Source organism: Crocodylus siamensis, chromosome 8, assembly GCF_052110815.1.
Source record: "Crocodylus siamensis isolate JL-2025a chromosome 8, ASM5211081v1, whole genome shotgun sequence".
Lineage (NCBI taxonomy): Eukaryota > Metazoa > Chordata > Crocodylia > Crocodylidae > Crocodylus > Crocodylus siamensis.
The window spans coordinates 63,050,893-63,070,209 of NC_143402.1; the positions used below are offsets into that span (position 1 = coordinate 63,050,893).

The 19,317-nt window shown below is 40.7% G+C and overlaps 2 protein-coding genes across 2 annotated transcripts in view; one reads left to right on the top strand and one right to left on the bottom strand.

Moving 5' to 3' along the window:
• The window catches only part of TBCD (tubulin folding cofactor D), a 220,676-nt gene that overhangs the window by 145,898 nt on the left and 55,461 nt on the right, over positions 1 to 19,317 (bottom strand). The window lies entirely within an intron of this gene.
• On the top strand, positions 294 to 8,874 carry ZNF750 (zinc finger protein 750). The gene is made up of 3 exons (XM_090061256.1): positions 294 to 519; positions 5,205 to 6,804; positions 7,237 to 8,874. Exons 2-3 carry the CDS (start codon positions 5,402 to 5,404, stop codon positions 7,946 to 7,948), a joined length of 2,115 nt encoding a protein of 704 aa, XP_089917382.1. The 5' UTR covers positions 294 to 519; positions 5,205 to 5,401; the 3' UTR covers positions 7,949 to 8,874.

The following is a 19,317-nucleotide window of genomic DNA, read 5'->3' on the forward strand; positions in this document are numbered from 1 at the left end:
AGGCAAGATTATGGATTTTATAAAATTAAACCCAAGTAAAATATTGTTGGATTTGTTGTAGTTTGCTCCACCTCACATGTAATTTCTCCTACTGTTTACAACCCACTTAAAGTCATTAGGATGCATCCCACTTAAAACTGATTTAAAACATCTTCCGCAAAACACATCTGTCACAATGTTCTACTACTCAGTAGCGCAGACATGACAGTGCGGGAACAGAGAAACTTGCCTGTTGGAGGGCATAAAAGTGACAAGAGTTTTGTCTGATAGCTCAGATGCTGCTGAATCAAAGCGGTGGATGCAAACAAATGAATCGTAGCTTCAGGCTGGAGTAATATCAGGTGCATCTCTACACCCTGAGGGTTCAACTCCTACACTTTTTTAAATCCCTCCCACTGAAACAGCCTCCTTCAGTTTCACTTAGAAATCAAGCAGAGAACAGGTACTTCTCTCTCAGCACTGACAGCTACAGCTTAGCCACAGGGATCACCTTCAACATTTCATCCATCTATTTAACTGGTAAGTACTTTTTTTTTTTTAATAAAAGTAATTTAAGAATTATAGTAATGAAACTGACATCTAAAAAGTAATCAAATGTATTTGCTCATCAGTAGCACTTTTTTTTTTTTTTTTTTACTAACTCCAATGTGTAGGGTAACTTCTTCTAGCAGGTGAACTTATCGTAGAGTTAAGGCTTCTGTCAGAAAGCTCCAACAAGACAAACTGATACTTTATGAGAAAGAGAATAAATATCTATCTTTCTCCCTCTTTCACCTGCCATCCCCACCCAGCTTCCCTCCTGAGACTAACTTTTCACATTATGTGTTAACTTTTCTGACAAAAATATGTTAAGCAGCTGTTCGAACCAGTTGTTAACATCTTACCTACATTATCATGTAAAACAGCACAAAAAACATGAGCATTAGATACACTGCACAAGTTATAGTTACTAAATAATACCCTGCTGACTTTCTCTCAAAATGTAACACTTGATTAATCTAAAAATGTATACAAAATAATAAATTAGGCAACTCTTGCATATTTTCTCCCTTTCAGCAGGTATGCTCAGTAAGGTATTAGAAACTGCAACTGTTTGTAATCAATCACTGATATAACTTAAAATGCATTGACTTTACATACAAAATGGAATAATCTTTATTTTAAATGTGCATCTCTGACTTATAGAAAGGTTAATGATATAAGATTGGCTTGTCTTTGATCCATTAACTTTTTAAAGTTGTTAGAAATGTCAATTAAATTTGTTTTCTATAAAGTTTGGTTACTAACTTGTACTACTTAGCTGAGTTATTTGTGCGACTGTGATTCTTTTTTCTCCACCCTCCACCCAATATCTCTTATCTCATTCTAATTCTCATCCTACCCTCTTGCCCATGTTTTCTACCAGTCTTGGAATAGTTTTGCTAAAAATTATTTTTAAGTTTAAAAGACCTGAAAGTTTAAGAGGGAGTGGTAGTTAATCACTGGAAAATCTTAACTGGAATAAAACTCACAAATCTTGTTCTTGCAACACACCTGTTAGGTGACAATGGCATGTCCTTGAGTTATGCAATAATGCCACATCACAATATTTTAATTATAGTGTGCCCTTCAAAATGTTCCACCCCAATAAGTACTCCTGCTCAGAGAAATCAACATCACCATAAGGAATACTGCAACGATAACAAAGCCTGCACAACACTAGCATAGTCTGTCATAGCAATGTCCTATAAAGAGAAATTATAATTATCACCCATGTTTGTAATAAAAGAAATTCTGAAACTGCCGCTTTAGTAGATGAGACTTAAAAAAAAAAATCTAGATGACTCTGAACCTTAACTAACACATGCAAATTTACAGTATTCTTAATTTAAGGACTGGCTAACATACTACAAAAAGAAAGGGCTGGCAATAGTTTTGCATGTTTATAAATGAGACGAAGAAAACCTGTGGCCAACCGAAACTATGCACATTGAGGCTAAAGCGGGGGAGGGAAGTTATGCAAAAAAGACACAGCCTAATACAATACAGGGAGACAAAGGTAGACAAGCAGTACACAAACAGCTAAGAACGCTTCTGTTCTATTTAAGCAACAGTAACTGAATATCCTATTTTCAATTAAAACATTAGTACAGTTGGAAGCCAGGAAAGGGCATTGAGGATATTTATAAAATAAGTATAATTATGTGAATATTTAAAATCAAACAGTCAAAGTACAAATGAAATGAAGTGTAAAATACTTAAGTATTTAACATTATAACATTGTTATGGAAGATTATAATGATTTGCAGATAATATACCATCATATTATTCAAGATTTTAAAAGGAAGACTATTTTTTTCACTCATTAAAACATCAGAACCATTAGTGTTAACAGTTTAACTTTTACTTTCTCAGCAACAGTCATATATAGTCCAACCATAAAGAAATTAATGCTTCCTATATATGGTTTTTTTGGTTTTTCTAAGAGTTTGCAACTATTTTTTTAAACCATCTGTTATTCCTAGTGGTATTTGGGTGATCAAATAATTAAATTTTTATGTAAATACGTATCTGTAGATACTGCTATGTTTTTCTTGGAGATTGGAACTGAAATTTTGTCTTCCTGGACTAGAAGCATGTTATTACTAGTATTTTCAACCAATGAGATGAAGGTCAGTTAGAACAACTTGGGGGGGCACACAACCAACAAAGAAGAAGAGATAGGATAAATGAGCTGGTAGATACTAGGTCAGAATTAAGAGAGGTAAAGATCAGGTAATGACCTGCTTATTCTTTGCCTATGACATAAGGACAGCTGCTTCAGTCTGCACTGCTGCATGCAGTTTTGATGAGTAAGAATAGCATTTAGGTAAAATAAAAACTTTAAAAAATCTTGTAAAACCTTTTTAGCCATCTTTCCTTAATAAACACAAAGCAAAGAAATTAATTGGCCATTCCTATTACACAAGTGCTTAGCTCTAAAAGTGCAAAAATCCATTTGTATGTTTAAAACATCATAGTTCAAAATATGATTTCAATTATTTCTTTTTAACAGCATGGAATACCATAAACAAGAGGAAGATGCACACAGGCTCTTATACTATTAAGCAAAGAGACTCTGTAAAAAAATAAAGACAATTAGCACTATTTAATATTCAATAACAACTGAACACACTGAATAGCTTATTTTGACAACAGTCTCTCTTCCAACATAATCAGTGCCTGTACTTTCAAGAAAGCTCAAAGAAGAACAAGTACAAACTGACTTAACCAAGTCTATTACAAGCCCCCAACTTTAGTTATACATCATTAGTCAAAAATCAAATACAGTAAACTTATTACAGACAAAACAAGGGCAGGTCACACACCAGGATTATTATTATTTCCATTTTTATCTGATCAAGAGCAATGCTTGTGCATTTCATCATAATTCTAATGAAACCCGGTTTGTCTCAAAGTGTATTTTTTGTTCAATGAATCATACTTCTAAGAGACTGCTACTGACCAAATTTTAACATGCTACTGTGTATTTTAAAAGTTATCAGATTTACTCTGTTGTCAAGTTAAGTTATGGCAGTATCCAGGTCTGAAGCATCAAAAAGAGCTTTGATTTTTTTTTTTAGTAGAAAAACAAATAAACCATGCACCAGCAGCAATATTTTTCCAGTTATTTAAACTGTTACAACTTTATTTCATAATGGATTACAACAAAATCAAACATTTTCATAGGCAAATCTACATGCAATTTTGTAAGTCTATTTTTGCATTCACTCAAGGTGCCTTTAAAATGACAATTCTGCTAAATTAGTAAATACTTAAGTCACTATGATGTCATGAGCAAGCTTTACGTAATACAGCATTTTGCTAAAACTACTATACCTGTTCAAATAAGCAGCATTTTTCTAGCTTTGCCTTCAGTTTTCAATAAAATGTCTTGCATATAATTTTCTATTAAATAAAACATCTGATTTAAAAAATGCAAAATATCTTTATACTTTGAATAAAATTTCACAACACATAATTAACAGTAATTCTTTACCTAAACCTACTAATTTTAATATTTCTAATTTAACTCTTGGTGTAAAAACTTTTAAAGAATATCAACCTGCACTAGTGACTCTTACAATTAATATTGCTGTAGTTTCGGGTAAGACAATAGTTACAGTACATGGTTTTGCAACAGTCATCATGTTGATAATGATGCTTAGTTTGTGATGAAATCATCAGTTTTTAGATCTCTGCCATAACACATCCTATAAAATCATGAGAACTTGACTCTGAGAGTTTCTCACGCCTTCAGAATAAGTGAACATAAAGGAACAAGCTGATACAAGCCCTCCTGACTTATCTGCTGTGCAAATCATCAGGCTGTATAAAGTATCCACTTTAGCTTTCAGAATGCAAGTGGATCATGGTTATCTGACACGTTTCTACCTGAATATAAGTGCGTGTGTTAACAGCGAGCACACAGCAGATAAGGTCAGCTATGCTGCTGAAGAACGTTAAACCCATTAATGACGCAAAGCATGCCATTGGCTACATATTTTAATATCCACTACTGTCAATTTAACAAGGAAGAAGAAAAAAAAGTGGGTGGTTTTATCCCTTGAGATATTGGCAGTTCTGACATTTCTATTCTGACTGGCCAGCTTTCAGACATTTGCTTAAACTGCTAGGAGACACTGTGCCAGGCAGGAGGGAGGACAGGTAAGTTTCTGGAAGAGCTAGGTCAGCTATCCAAGGTGCAACCAATCTCACTCCACCCTAATTATACTAAGCAGGAAATTCCCTGCTTTCTTTCTCCAACAGGCTTGACAAGCTTGTCTCTTCTCCAACTGCCAGGACCTGCCACCTCACCTCTTCCCTATCCCCTCTCCCAGCAGTTTCACCCTATTTCTATACTCTTTTGTTGTTCCCATTTGCCTTCTGAATAAATGCATCCTCAGATTTCTTTAGTTCCTTTGAAGTTACCAAGAACTGCAGAACTCAGCAATTCTGATTTTCTCTAGAAGCACCTAAACATAAATGTGGGTATCTAAAATTTGGCACCTAGTTTTAAGAACTTTGGCCTACAGATCCTAATTGATATATGAAATATGCTATACAAATGTCTAGGGAAGAAAAACCTCAGAGATGCATCTGAAGGAATGTTTTGCTTTTGGAGGAGGGCTTTTTAATTTAACTCCTATGTGCCAGCATAGCTAACATCGCTTTTTTTGTTACAGTTCCTGTACAACCAGTTGTGGGATTGGTTCTTTCCTCCCAGCCCTGACACCTGCTAGTAAAGGAGCTGGCTTCAAATCAAATATCCCCTTCTATCCTGGGGAAGTGATTCTTAGAACCTGAAAAACTGGAAGTTGAGGAAATAAACCACAAGAAAATTATTTTATAAAGAAGTATTAAGTATCACTAAAGCAGAAAAATGAGCCTCCTCAAAGAGCGTAAACCAAAGAAGCCCCATTATATCCCAAGACCTCCAGGAAAGCCATTTAAATATAAGTGTTTTCAATGTCCCTTTACTTGCAATGAGAAATCGCACCTTTTCAACCATATGAAGTATGGTCTTTGCAAAAACTCAATTACTTTAGTGTCAGAGCAGGACCGAGTTATCAAGTGTCCAAAGTCCAGTTCCTTAGAGCCAAAGCAGATTAATCACTTAGAACCTTCAGCTAAACCGACTTCTTCTAAATCTACAGCAAATGGACTGACAAATCTTGATACTAAGCCTCAATATGCTTTGGCAAAAGATGATGCAAAGGAAAATGCTGAACTACAAAACCAGGCAATAAGCAAGTTGGCTCAAGGACAAAAACCTGTCATTCAAAAGGAACTGACTCCTACCAATACAACCACAGAAAGTGCAATCAACATTCAGCCTGTTTTGGACACCACTATAAGGCCCTCAGCATTTGTTCCTGTAGGAGAGCACAGAGAAAGCAAGGGCCCAGAAACTGATGAACTTTCTGAAATTATATCCCTGTCTAATGCAAACAAAAGTTCACCGTTTCATGCAAAGTCTGCATTTCATGCTCCAAACCACCCATGGAAAACAGGTTCCACTTTTATCTCACCAGAGTTTCCACATAAAGTTCCTCCCACAAAAGGTTTTGGTTCAATTCCACCTTATATGCAACCAATGATTCCAGAATATCCATCTCATTTTTATGACCACAGACTGGCTATCTATGCACCTTACTTGCTTCCAGGTAATTCAGAGTGCGAAAACTCTGCTCTGTCTGTCTATAGCTCACAAGATCAAAGACATTTCCTCCCCCATCCTGGGCCACTCCCAAAACCAACATATGAGCACTACAGATTACTCCAGTATCATTCCAGTCCTCCAATACCATATGGATTTTGTCGACCAACAGATCCTCCCTTTTACAGATTTCCACCTGTCGCTGGTATTAGCAGAGATCAAACTTCTCACTTGATGGACGAAACGGCCTTGCTCTACCCAGGTTCTTTAAGTCCATCTCAACAATACCCATTAAGCTCGCATAAAAAGCAAACTGATTATGACAAAGAAATTCCATTGCTGCTTGCCAAAAATCATTCGAAAGATGATCAAAATGAAAGGGACAATGCTAAAATGAGCCCCCTCGCTGGAAGTGCAGCAACAGGCTCACCAGGTAGACCCAGCCCTACTAACTTCACTCAGACAGGCCTTTTTGACCTTTCTAACAAATCTTCCACAACAACTGGCAAATATGACCAACATGAAGAAAGTTTCACAGCCTTCAGACCTGTGAGGAAAAGCACAGATCAATCAACTCTCCTTCAAAATGTGCAGACCCAGCAAGACAGGGAAGATTCACCTACCAGGTAAAAAAAAAATGCACACCTATCCAGAATTTTTTTTCATGTTCACTAGGGGAAAGCAAAGACAAATTCCTTGATGTTTTACCTATTGATAAAGTGTTATATCAATACTTTATGTTTAAGGAAATTATTATTCTGTACTAAACATCTATGTAAGCCTAGTACAAACTAGAACATTTCTATGGTGGTAACTGATGCAAGACTTGCCCATACTACTTAAAAACATAATTTTTTTCAATCACTTTTTGTATTCCCCTATATTCAAGAGAACTATGCAGAGCAATACAAACTCTATTATTAATTACACTGAATTACCAAGTTAAAGTGGGACCAAAAAGTTATCAAACTTCTAGCCAAACTTTCTTTTCCTAGCTATCAATGCTATCAGAAAATAAAAACTAATCAATTAAGGGTTGTTTTCTTCATTTCTTTCAGCATTGATGTCACTGATGAAGATTCACATATTCAGACTGAAAATCACGCTAACAGTGAGGAACACTTGTCCAACAGGGAGGACGACACAGGAATAGCACCACTTAATCTTTCAAAGAGGCCTGACACAAATGCAGGAACTGTTCATGAACACACATACAAAACAGAAACTCAGAGCTTCCTGGAATTGCAGGATATGCCTCTAAATCTCTCAGTGAAAGATTCCTGTAACATATTCAGCCTGAAAGCTTCATTCCAGAGTCCATCACACGATGCTAGGGCTGCCACCACTCCAAACACTGAAAATGAAAATTCTGGAGCAGAAGTATGTAAACCAAAAAATCATGCCAGTAACACTGTTTGTGACAAACCTTTCACAGTACACAGTAATGAAGCCCAAGATTTGAAAGTAATTGATAACTGTGATGAGCAGAAGCAAACAGCAGCTGTTGCACTTTGTCAACTAGCTGCATATAGCCCTAGTAAAGCAAGAAGAAACAATGAAGAGCAAATTTCTCAGGACTGTAGCACTCCATGTACAGAACCAGCCCTCAGTTCAACAGATCTTCAGAATGATCATTGCAACCACAAAGCAAAAGGGCAAAAAAGGACAAGTCAAAAGGAAACAGCAAAATCACTGCAAGGGACAAAAAGAGTAAGACCCAATGACTGCAGCAGAATATTTACTCTAAGAAAGAGAACACGAGTATCATAATATTTAACTTTCAAATATATATCCTATTATATGGCAGAAAAGCTGTTAATCAGTTTATCAACAGCAATGCAAAATTTCACATACCAACTTTTTATGGATTGGTCCCTATGAAGCAATGTTCCACTATGTAAATAGACGATATTCATAATTTTGTACTAATGTTTTTAAGTAACTGAAACCCTGCGTGTAAACTCAGATTTTGGTGAGTGAACTATTTCTTTCACAGCTAAAGTCAAGGTACATAAGGTAATTTTTTTTGGCATGACCATACGATAAAATGATCTTTACACCTGCTTCTAAAACTTACAAGATTTGAAGTTTGCAAAACAACATCTAAGACATTCTGTCACTCCATTTTGGAGAATTAATTTCATTATTCATTCATTTTGCCATTTTTTCTGTTCTGAGCAGTTCTCTTTTCTTTCACTGTACAGTAGATTTAAGTCAGCTTAAAATGAATTCTGATATTCAATCTTAAATTAAAGACTGTTTTGAACGTGAATACAGTTCTCAAGAACAACCAAGGCAAGATTATCAATATTTTATTACACAGAGGCTTACGTGACTTCAAGCCTTATGTACGCACTTATTTCAGTTCCTCTTAACTTGGTTTAATTTAAAGCACTCAAACTCAAAACAAGAGTAGTCACAGAGGAGTTTGCACAACTTAAATTAAACCAATTTAAGCTAACATATTAAATTAAACCAGTATAACTCTGAATGTAGATAAGCCTTAACTGTAGAAATTAGGCAGTTTATAAAGAAATGAGGTAAGATTTTGTGCTTTTGCATATTTCTTAAGCTATTTACTTTTTCTCTAATTCTGTATAAAGACTTCTAATTTTTCAAATAAAGCTATGCACTGTACTTAAAATATAAAGTTAGTCATTAATGAGTAAGGTACAAATAAATTCTCTACGTTGTTATTGTTTGTAATGCATGTTTTAAAAAAACACTAGCAATGTAAACATAAATTACTAGTTCAAACACAAAGTGATGAGTAAAATTTGGTCTAGATTATCAGCTGCCTATTTTAAAAGTTCTTTCACAAGAAAACTACTCATGAATGAATCTATATATTTTACATCTAAGACACTTCTCAAAATATCCCACAAAGCTGTTATCCAAGAATGCTTTATCAAAAAGCTTATTGGAAGAACCCATATATTACTTATGATTCATCAACAACCTTGTTTGAACTTGTAAACCAGCAGCTATTGTCAACAAGACATTTCTATTATTATTATTATTGTTATTATTATTAACACAAGTTTCAGGAAAAGCAAAGCATGACCAAATATTATCCATTTGGAATAATACTCGTACCTTTCACCTCACCATGTTAGGAGGGTTCTTGTCTACCCAAAAAACCCAGAGAGCCACTATATGCATTTAAAGAAGCATAGATGCTTTACAGTACAAAATGATGCAATTCTGGGGACTTCATCTAATTTCTAGTAACACGGTATTTTGGGATCAAAGGGATTCAATGAACCAGAATTCTACTAAGCGTAACATTAATAGAAGATTCAACAAATTCTTTTTAAATGTCTAGTTTGTTTCTAACAAAAGAACAATACTAAAACTTAGATTCTTCTATGAGAAAAAGTTTCTTCTAGATTTTCAATAATAGAAAAATCAATATGCTGAACACAGGAAACACAACAGCAGAAAGGTCTAACAGAGACCTATTCGGGATATTTCAGACAGGCATTATGTACCAAATTGTGTAATTAATATTACTATTATTATTTAGATTTATATCCCATCATATCCAAAAAAGCACAAACAACCCACAGATAAAGAAAAGACACTACATCTCTCAAACAGCTCAAAAGTAGAAAACTCCATCATATCCCTTCACTCTAACTTCCCTGCCTATTGCCCATAAAAGCAAACCCTCTGACCAATAGGTCATGCTTCCCAACCCTTGCCAACCCCCACTTACATCTAGGTACAAGAGACCTCTTCCCACTCCCTCTCCAACACATTCTCACCCGCTCTCACTCCCCTGTCTCGTTCCAGGGAAATTCCTTCCCCAAAGTCCCTCCCATGCCATCCCCACTACAGAGGGTCTTTGGCTGTCCCAAAGAACACCCAACTCTTCCCCAAAAGGTATCCCCAAGTGGCACCCAAGGTGGTGGCAGCTCATGAAGACCTGCCAGCTCTGCAGACTGCCCACTTCTTTTCTCACTCTTTAGGTGGCCAAGAAAGTGCCTCAGGTGGGTCCCCAGAAGGGGTGATATGATACCCACACACAGGAAGAAACTCTTCCTGACCTTACTGTATGCTTAGCCCAATGCCTTCAAGCACGAAGATTAATTACAAGAATTACTTTAACAAAGACAGTGACTTTGTAGTCACTACAGTCCATTCCTTTTTCTTAAGCAGCATTAAGGTATTTGCCTCGGTATCAGTGGCGTTCCATCGAGCAGTTCTATACCAATACTTTTTAAAGAATTCCACATAATAGTTTTCTTAGAATTACAGGGTAGGAAGGGACTTGCAGAGCCACACTGTCCAGCTCCCTAAACAAACGCACGATGTGCTATACCTACATAATACAGACATGCTTATCCAGCTTCTTCATGAAAACCTTCACTAATGGATAGTCCATAACTTCCGGGGCAGCTTGTGCTACTGCCTTTTTGATTTCACAGTATTTTTTCTTAAATTTAATCTAAATCTGAGTTTCTGCAATTTAAGCCTAATCTTGTCTTTCCTTTTCTTTTCTTTATGGCAGCCTTTCAAATACTTGAAAATTATTATCGTGTCCCCCTAAGCCAAGCCAAGCCAAGCCAAGCCAAACATACCTAGTTTTCTCAGTCATTCCTTAAGCAGGTTGCATTCACAGAATCATAGAAAATGAGGGTTAGAAGGGACCTCAGGGGGCCATCTAGTTCAGGGGCAGGTAATTATTTCAGTTGGAGGGCTACTTAATTAGTTTTGGTGAGGTGTCAAGGGCACAAGGGTAGCCCCACCCCTTGACAGGTGCCCCACCCCGGTCACCATCTTGGTACTGTTAGTCCCGTCCGCTAACCCCTGACCTTTGCCACTATAACTCCCTCCACTTGCCCAGAAGTACGCTTTGGGAAAAGGTATTTGCCATCTTGGAACTGAAAAAACCCCCAAATTATATACTAAAAATTAAACATCCACACTAACATATAGTGGTGTGGCGGGGTGGGGGGCATGGGTGGGTTGATATGGAGTTTGTGCAGGGCTGTGGATGTGTGTGTGTATGTGTATGTGGGGTGTAGGGAAGGATGTGGGGATGTGTGTGGATATGGGTGGGTGGGTATGGGGGCTTGTGGGGGGGTGCATCAGTGCTCCCCCCCAGAGGCACTCAGGTGTGGTGGGGAAGGGGGTGTGGATGGTGTGTGTGGGTACAGTGTTTGTGGGGTGTGTGATTCCATGTGGGGAGGGTGTGGCTGTGGGATTTGTGGAGGAGCATTTGAGGGTATGGCGGGATGGGTATATGCAGAGGGCTACCATGCACCTCTGAGCCACCCAGCACCCACCTCGCCACAGCCCAGAGCCCATGCATCCTGCTACACCTCCCCACCACCGCCAACAGCACAGAGCCCTTCCCCGCACCTGCTCCGGACTCCAGCAGAAGCAGATCAGCCAGATGTGCGCACATCCCCAATCTAGCCCACCCTGTGCCTGCTCCACACCACCCCACTGTGGTGCATCCTGCATCCAGTGGAACTGGGATAGCTCCACAGCTAGACTTTCTAGGTAGCCCAGGCTGTGATAGCTGCTGGCCCCAGCCCTGCAGTACTGGCGGGGACCTGCACACAGCCTCGACCCACCCCGTGCCTGCTGCGGACTCGCCTGCTCACAGTGAACAGCAGCAGCAGCAGCAGCAAGGCTAGCAGGGCAGAAATGTGCTCAGCGTGGGGAAAAAGTGTCCCCTCCCCCCTCACCACTACCCAGTGCTTCCTGCAGCAGCCGCCAGAAGCCCATGCTGAGCTGCCCTGCATCTCCACCACTGTCACCACCACTTCGGGCTGCCCAGCAGGACAGCGGGGGCAGTGCAGAAGAAACACAGGGCAGCCCAGCGCCAGCTCTGGGGGACTGCTGCAGGAAGCAACGGGTAGCAGCAAGGGTGAGGGGCCACTTCTTAACCTGCCCAGCACACTTCTTCCCCATCAACACTACTGCTGCTGCAGCTCTTCAGTGTGAGCAGGCGAGTCCACCGCAGGCCCAGAATGCATACGGGCTGCGTGAGGGTCCTCGGCAGTATCTCAGGGCTGAGACCAATGGCAGCCAGAAGGAGCTGCCATGTCCTGGGCTGCCTAGAAAGGCAGTCCAGCTATGGAGCTGCCCCAGCTCCACTGCGTGCCCAGGGGGTGGCAGGACACTTCAGCAGGACCAAAGGACCTGCCACAAGCCAGACAAAGCCCCTCTGTGGGCAAGATCCAGCCCACAGGCTGTATTTTGCACACACACCCCCCGATCTAGTCCAACCCCCTGCTCAAAGCAGGACCATCCCCAACTATATCACCCCAGTTAAGGCTCTGTCTACCTTGATCATAAAGATTTCCAAGGATAGAGATTCCACAACCTCTCTGGGTAGCCTGTTCCAGTGCTTTACTGCACCCCTAGTAAATATCCAGCTTTTCTAAATGGTCCCTAACCTGTTCTTTTGCCACTGTTGGCTGCTCAGCTCTTCCCCAAACTGTGCCACCAGGTGCAGTAGTCTAGGAGCTGACCTTGCCTGTGAAGACTGAGGTAGAAAAGGCATTGAGCATTTCAGCCTTTTCTACATCCTCTGTCACTAGGTTGCCTCCCCCATTCAGTAAGGGAGCCACACTTTCCCCGATTTTCTTTTTGTTGCTGACATATTTGTAGAAACCCTTCTTGTTACCCTTCACATCCCTTGCTAGCTGCAATTCCAGTTGCACTTTGCCCTTTCTCATTTCACCCCTGCATTCTCAAGCAATACTCTTATATTCCTCCCTAGTCTTGTGTCTGAGTTTCCACTTAGAAGCTTCCTTTTTGTGTTTTAACTCATTAAAGAGTTCCCTGCTAAGCCAAGCTGGTCTTCTGCCATACTTGCTAGTCTTCCTGTGAATCAGGATGGTTTATTTCTGCACCCTCAGTAAGTTTTCCTTAACCCTCTCTCCTGGACTCCTTTCATAGATTCATAAATGTAGGGTCGGAAGGGACCTTGCAGATCTTCTACTCTGACCCCCTGCCCTGGGCAGGAGAGAAAACTGGGCTCAAATGACCCCAGCTAGGTAATCATCAAGCCTCCTCTTAAAGACCCCCAAGGTAGGAGCCAGCACCACTTCCCTTGGAAGTTGGTTCCAAATCCTAGCCACCCTGACTGTGAAGTAGTGCCTTCTAATGTCTAGTCTGAGCCTACTCTCTAAAAAATTATGGCCATTATTCCTTGTTACTCCAGGAGGCGCTCAGGGGAACAAGATCTCTCCCATTCCATGCTGGTCCCCCCTAGTAAGTTTATAAATGGCCACCAGGTTCCCCCTCAGCCTTCTCTTGCGAAAGCTGAACAGGTTAAGGTCCTGTAGCCTCTCCTGGTAGGGTCTGCCCTGCGGTCCCCAGATCATGTGAGTGGCCCTCCTTTGGACCCTCTCAGTGTTGTCCACATCCCTCCTGAAGTGCGGGACCCAGAACTGGATGCAGTACTCCAACTGCAGCCTGACCAGTGTCGCACAGAGGGGGAGGAGAACTTCCTTGGCCCTGCCTGTGACGCATCTGTGGATGCACAACAAGGTGCAGTTAGCCCTACTGACCGTGTCCTCACATTGGCAGCCCATGTTCATTTTGGAATCGATAATGACTCCAAGATCTCTTTCTGCCACTGTGCTTTCAAGAAGAAAGTTCCCCAGCCTATAGGTATGCTGCTCTTTCTTACTGCCCAAGTACAGCACCCTGCACTTATCAGTACTGAATCCCATCCTGTTCTCATTTGCTGTAACCTGTTCAGGTCCAGCTGTATCCTGTCCCTCCCTTCTAATGTGTACACCTCACCCCAAATCTCAGTATTGTCTGCAAATTTAAACAGGGTGCTTTTCACCCCCTCGTCCAAGTCGCTAATAAAGAAATTGAACAGTGCGGGCCCAAGGACCAAGCCCTGGGGGACTCCACTGCTCACATCCCTCCAAGTTGAATATGACCCATCCACCACCACTCTCTGGGTTTGGCCCCTCAGCCAATTTGCTATCTCTCTGACTGTGTAGGCATTAATGCCACAGTTGCCTACCTTTTTAAAGAGGATGTGGTGGGAGACAGTGCCAAAGGCCTTCCTGAAGTCCAGAAAGACTACATCCACCGCGACACCTGCGTCTAATGATTTTGTGACCTGATCGTAGAAGGCAATCAGGTTGGTGCGACAGAACCTGCCCCTAATGAAACCATGCTGGTTACCCCTGAGCATCATCCCCACTGCTGGCCCTTCACAGATGTGCTCCTTGATAATCTTCTCAAAGAGCTTCCCCAGGATCAAAGTAAAACTAATGGGCCTGTAGTTGCCCAGGTTCTCACACCTCCCTTTTTTGAAGATGGGGACCATACTGGCCCTCTTCCAGTCATCCAGCACCTGGCCAGAGCACCGCAAGTGCTCGTAAAGCCATGCCAGGGTCCCCGCGATAACCCCTGCCAATTCCCTCAACAGCCTGAGGTGGACAGCATCTGGACCTGCTGATTTGAACCTTTCCCCTCAGACTGGCCTCCCAGGCGATCCTGCCCATCAGTTCCCTGAGTAAGTCAAAGTCTGCTTTTCTGAAGTCCAGGGTCCTTACTCTGCTGCTCTTTCCTTCCCTCAGGATCCTGAACTCAGTTATCTTGTGGTCACTGCTACCCAACTTGCCATCCACTTTTTTATTCTCCAACAATTCTTCCCTGTTTGTGAGCAGCAGATCAAGAACAGCAAAGCCCCTAATTGGCTTCTCCAAAACTTGCACCAAGCAGTTATCCCCAGTGCTCTCCAAAAACTTCCTGGATTGAATGTGCAGTGCCATATTGCCCACCCAGCAGATGTCAGCATGACTGAAGTCTCCCATGAGAACCAGGGTCTGTGATGTGGAAGCTTCTGCTAGCTGTTTGAAGAAAGCTTCATCCACCTCATCCTCCTGGTCCAGTGGTCTATAGCAAACACCCACCACTATATCATCCATATTGCTCTTCCCTCTGACCCTAACCCAGAAACTTTCAGCAAGTGTCTCTATGCTCTTATGTTCCCATCTCACCTCAGGATGCTCTCCCATGTCTCCATATCCCCTTTACACTGCAGAACCAATACCACACACAGTACTCTAGCTAAGACCTAACCAATGCCAAGTTGACCAGTCTTGTTACCTCTCAGGTCTGTCTTACTACACTGTTAATGCAGCACAGAATTGCATTTTGTAAATGTACCCCCGGTGCCTTTACACAGAGCAGGGAAGGGGGGTGCACAGCTGGATGTGGAGCAGCGGCGCACAGTGGTCAATGGCGGTGGCTACCGCTGCATGCAAGCTTTCCCCACCCCACACGTCTGACCAGCTGAGCAGCACCTTTGCAACCCGCAGAGGGGCACCAGTGCCCTTGCCCCACACCAGCCCTGCTCCTGGAGGCAGTGGTGTGGGGTGGTGGGTGGCGGCACTCCATCCCCACCATTCATGCATACCCACTAACGCCTTCCCACATACCCCCAGTTGACAACCCCTGGCCTAGCCAGTCATCTCCCATTCTGTACTTCTGCATTTGTTTCTTCCTCCCTAGGTACAGCAGCTTACATTTGTTTGGTACCTAGTCCTCCAATCTATCAATTTTTTTTAATTGTATTTGCATGCTCCCAAGTGTTTGAAAACTGTCCCAGTGCAGACTTGATCAGAAACCTCTCTCTTCGTGCATCTAAATCTTTAACAAAAATGTTTAACAGTGGACCCAGAACAGGACTGATAAACCCCTCTTGAAACCTTCTGGCATTCTGCTTTTAGCTGAAAAACTGTTTATGCATCTACCCAATAGTAGTGCTTGCTTAGCTCTCTTAAAATACCTACCTGTTTGAAGGAACAAATCAAGTATCTGCTGGGCCCTCACACTGTTCATTACCAATTATTTGTCTTCTTTTTCCAAACTTCATAATATATTTATATTTTCTTTCATGGAAAAGCCTCTTTTACCACCATGCTTAAGATTCCTACCATGTGCAATTACTCATTTTGCTTAATAGCATCCTAAAATCCTACACAAAACACATACCCCAGTTTTCCTTTACCCACTAATTTGGTTTTCAAAAATATTCTAATGGGCTAAAGCAGCACAGCAGTCACAAAAATAAAATGACACTTTGGCCACCACATCTACACAGGTGCTTCACAGCTATCTAATGCCTCAAGTTTCCTTCCATAAGCACTCAGTACCTTTACCAACAAATTATTCCACACTTTCAACCCACCATACACAGCACTTTATAGCCATTCACTATAAAGGCAGTCTGTTAAGATGTAATAAACACCAAGTGGAAATCAGTAGTACTGTAATGCTCAGGCTCAAACTACTAATTACATCCAGCCAAAAAACAAGAATTCTATTTACCTCAAAATGTTGGGGTAAAAAAATTGTATTTGTTACACCTTTGTTGAATGTTTGGACCAAACAAAAGGCAAATATAGACACTGGTGGTGGAGATGGGTACATTTAAAATTACAGGATACAGAAAAATCCCAGATCAAGGTCCTGCTTTAAATCAGGCAGAGCAGAGCAATAACATGAACTTGAGTCTCCAACATCCCTGATAGTCTAATTGCCAGACTACCAGCTATTCTGCTGTGAATAAGTGCCTGTAACAGTTCCATCATGGACCTAAAAAACCTTCCCAATGACCATTTCATTAAAGCCAATAATTTCAATTAAAAAAAAAAAATTAGTTTCTAAGAACCACCATTTTTTTAAAGTTAAAAAAAAATTATTGAGCATCTCGTAACCTAAACTTTGTACCAGCTTAATAATGAGATGTTGGGAAAGAAACTGAGTCATCTATGCAGCAATTTAATAGAATATTAGAACAGTAATTATTGGCAATTCAATTACTCAAGTAAAAAGTGACTGGCCCTCTGAACCATATCCCAATGTAATGCTCAACGTCCCCCTGCTCTAGAATCATGAACTGTTGCTTCATGGCACATCATCTTCCAGTTGTTAAAAGCAGAAGAGTTAATTTACTTAGGGATGATCAAAACTCAACATTTCTACTTGGGAGGAAACTGACATTCTAAAATGTCCTTTCCTCCCACATCAGATAGAGAAAAGTCAACATTTTAAAATTTCCCATCAAAATTTTCAAAAGGGCTGAGAAATTATTTCCACTTTTAAAATATACTAAATATACTAAATCTGAACAAAGCAGAGGTGAAATACAACACTTGTGGTATTTTCCAGGAAGTTCCCCAAATTTTTGTGGAAAAAATATCAAATTTGTAGAGCCAGTATTTCTATTATGAAAAAAATCTTTCATTTGAAATTTTTCAACCATTTCTATTTTTGACATACACTAAGTATGAGTCGCCCAAGAATTAGTAAGGGAAGTATAATTGAACACGCAGACAACAGCAGGATACGATGATAATATGATGCAATTCCAAGCTGTTCATTCAATAAATACTTGTACGTGTTGTTCCTTCCTGTACATGTTGTATGAGGGTCCACAGAGTTCCATCCAGGTTTCCATTCTTATTTAGTCTGTATATAAAGAGCTCTTTAAAAGGTTAATGAGGAGACACAGGCTCTAAAAGTTTTCACTGACCCACAAACAACCAGCTTTTTCATTCAGACCTGTGAAATGACTGGTCCAACATTTGAGAAAAACTGGGACAAGGACAAGAGGCAGCAGCTGACTTAGGTCCAGGGAAGACTAAGATCATTCTGACTGGCTGAGAGAAGCAGCTGGAAGCAATGATGAGGGTGAAATCTATCTCTGACTCAGGAGGTGTCTCCTATTTGTGACTGAAGTGATTTTAAGCAGTCCAACATAAAACAGTACTTTTGGCAGAAAGACCACCACTCCTGTATAACAATCTGCACTGACTGCCTATTGGTTTCTGGGTGCTGCTTGAAAACATTCAAGCCAAAGTGGTAAGGAAAAAATAGCTAAAAAGAGGTTGCAATGGCTGTAGTCCTGTTATTAAATTAATCATGTTATAGAAGCACCTTTTGAGGGGAGAGATGCTAAATTAATTTACAGAAAAAATTAGTCAGGCCACAGATACAGGACAAGGGGGGAAAAATGAGAGAGAAAAATCCTTTAACAATATAATTTAAAATCCTGCAACAAAGTAATTATATGCCCTACATTATCATGATGTAGATATTAAGTCAAAGAAAACATACTGTAGTGTAGGGGTTCCCAATTCCCGGGCCGCACCCGAGTACTGGGCCATGAAGGGTTGGTTGCCGGTCCACAGGAGGGCTGGCTGCCAGACTGGAAGTGACCAAGGACCAGCAAACCGCAGACTGGAAGTGACCAGCATACTGCAGACGGACAGCCAACACTTTTTTATGCTGAACCCCTGCTGTAGTGAAGCTTAATGGCTTTTCTTTCCGGTTTTTCTTACCACAATGAATGACTGTGAAATGGTTTGGTAAATCGAACACCTATGGATTACTACCACCATCAGTATTAACTGAAAGTTGAAGGGCTCACTGTCCAAACAAGCTCAAAAAATATCTTTTTGGGAAGAGAGTTTTATTCAACACCTCCATTTTATATATATGAAAAGCTTTGGTTAAACAATATAACTTAGTGGCAAACAAGGAAATCCTAACAGATTAAACGATTTAAACACAACTGTTTCTCATCCATATATGATTCCCAGATTCCTGGAGCCTATCAGTTTACAGTTAGCATTCTACATTTTAGCTCTAATGCTTTCCTATTGTACCAGGCTATCTTAAGTCCATGAATAAAAATCTGAAGTCTCAGTTCTGTGAAGCCTTACTCACATGCTTAACTTTGAGTTCAGTGGAACTGGTCACTTTCTTAAACACAAGATGCAAGAATCAGGGCCAAAGGAAGTAGACAGTAGTTAGACACAAGGCCAAGATTTTTGCATAATTGAAGAACATTTAAAATTACAGGAAAATACCAAAACTACTGAACATCTCCCTGCAGGTGCAGAGCTTGATTTGCCAACATGGAGAACCTTGAGCTGCCTCCAAACAGGGGTCAGTAAGACTAGAGTCAACATGCAACTGTGGTGAGACTCTAACAACACAAAAACCACGTATTAATCTGGAGGAAACTCACAGATTCCAGAACACTTCCTGGCCTGCCCACATATGGGGGAAACCATGCATCGATGAGGACCCCACTAAGGCTACTGACTGAGCAACAGTATGCGCCTGTCCTTGGACTCAAA

Excerpts from the sequence above, each read along its gene's own strand:
- ZNF750 (XM_090061256.1), top strand. The coding sequence starts at position 5,402 with ATGAGCCTCCTCAAAGAGCGTAAACCAAAGAAGCCCCATTATATCCCA. Across the intron at positions 6,805-7,236 it reads AGGGAAGATTCACCTACCAG|CATTGATGTCACTGATGAAG; the intron begins GTAAAAAAAAAA and ends CATTTCTTTCAG.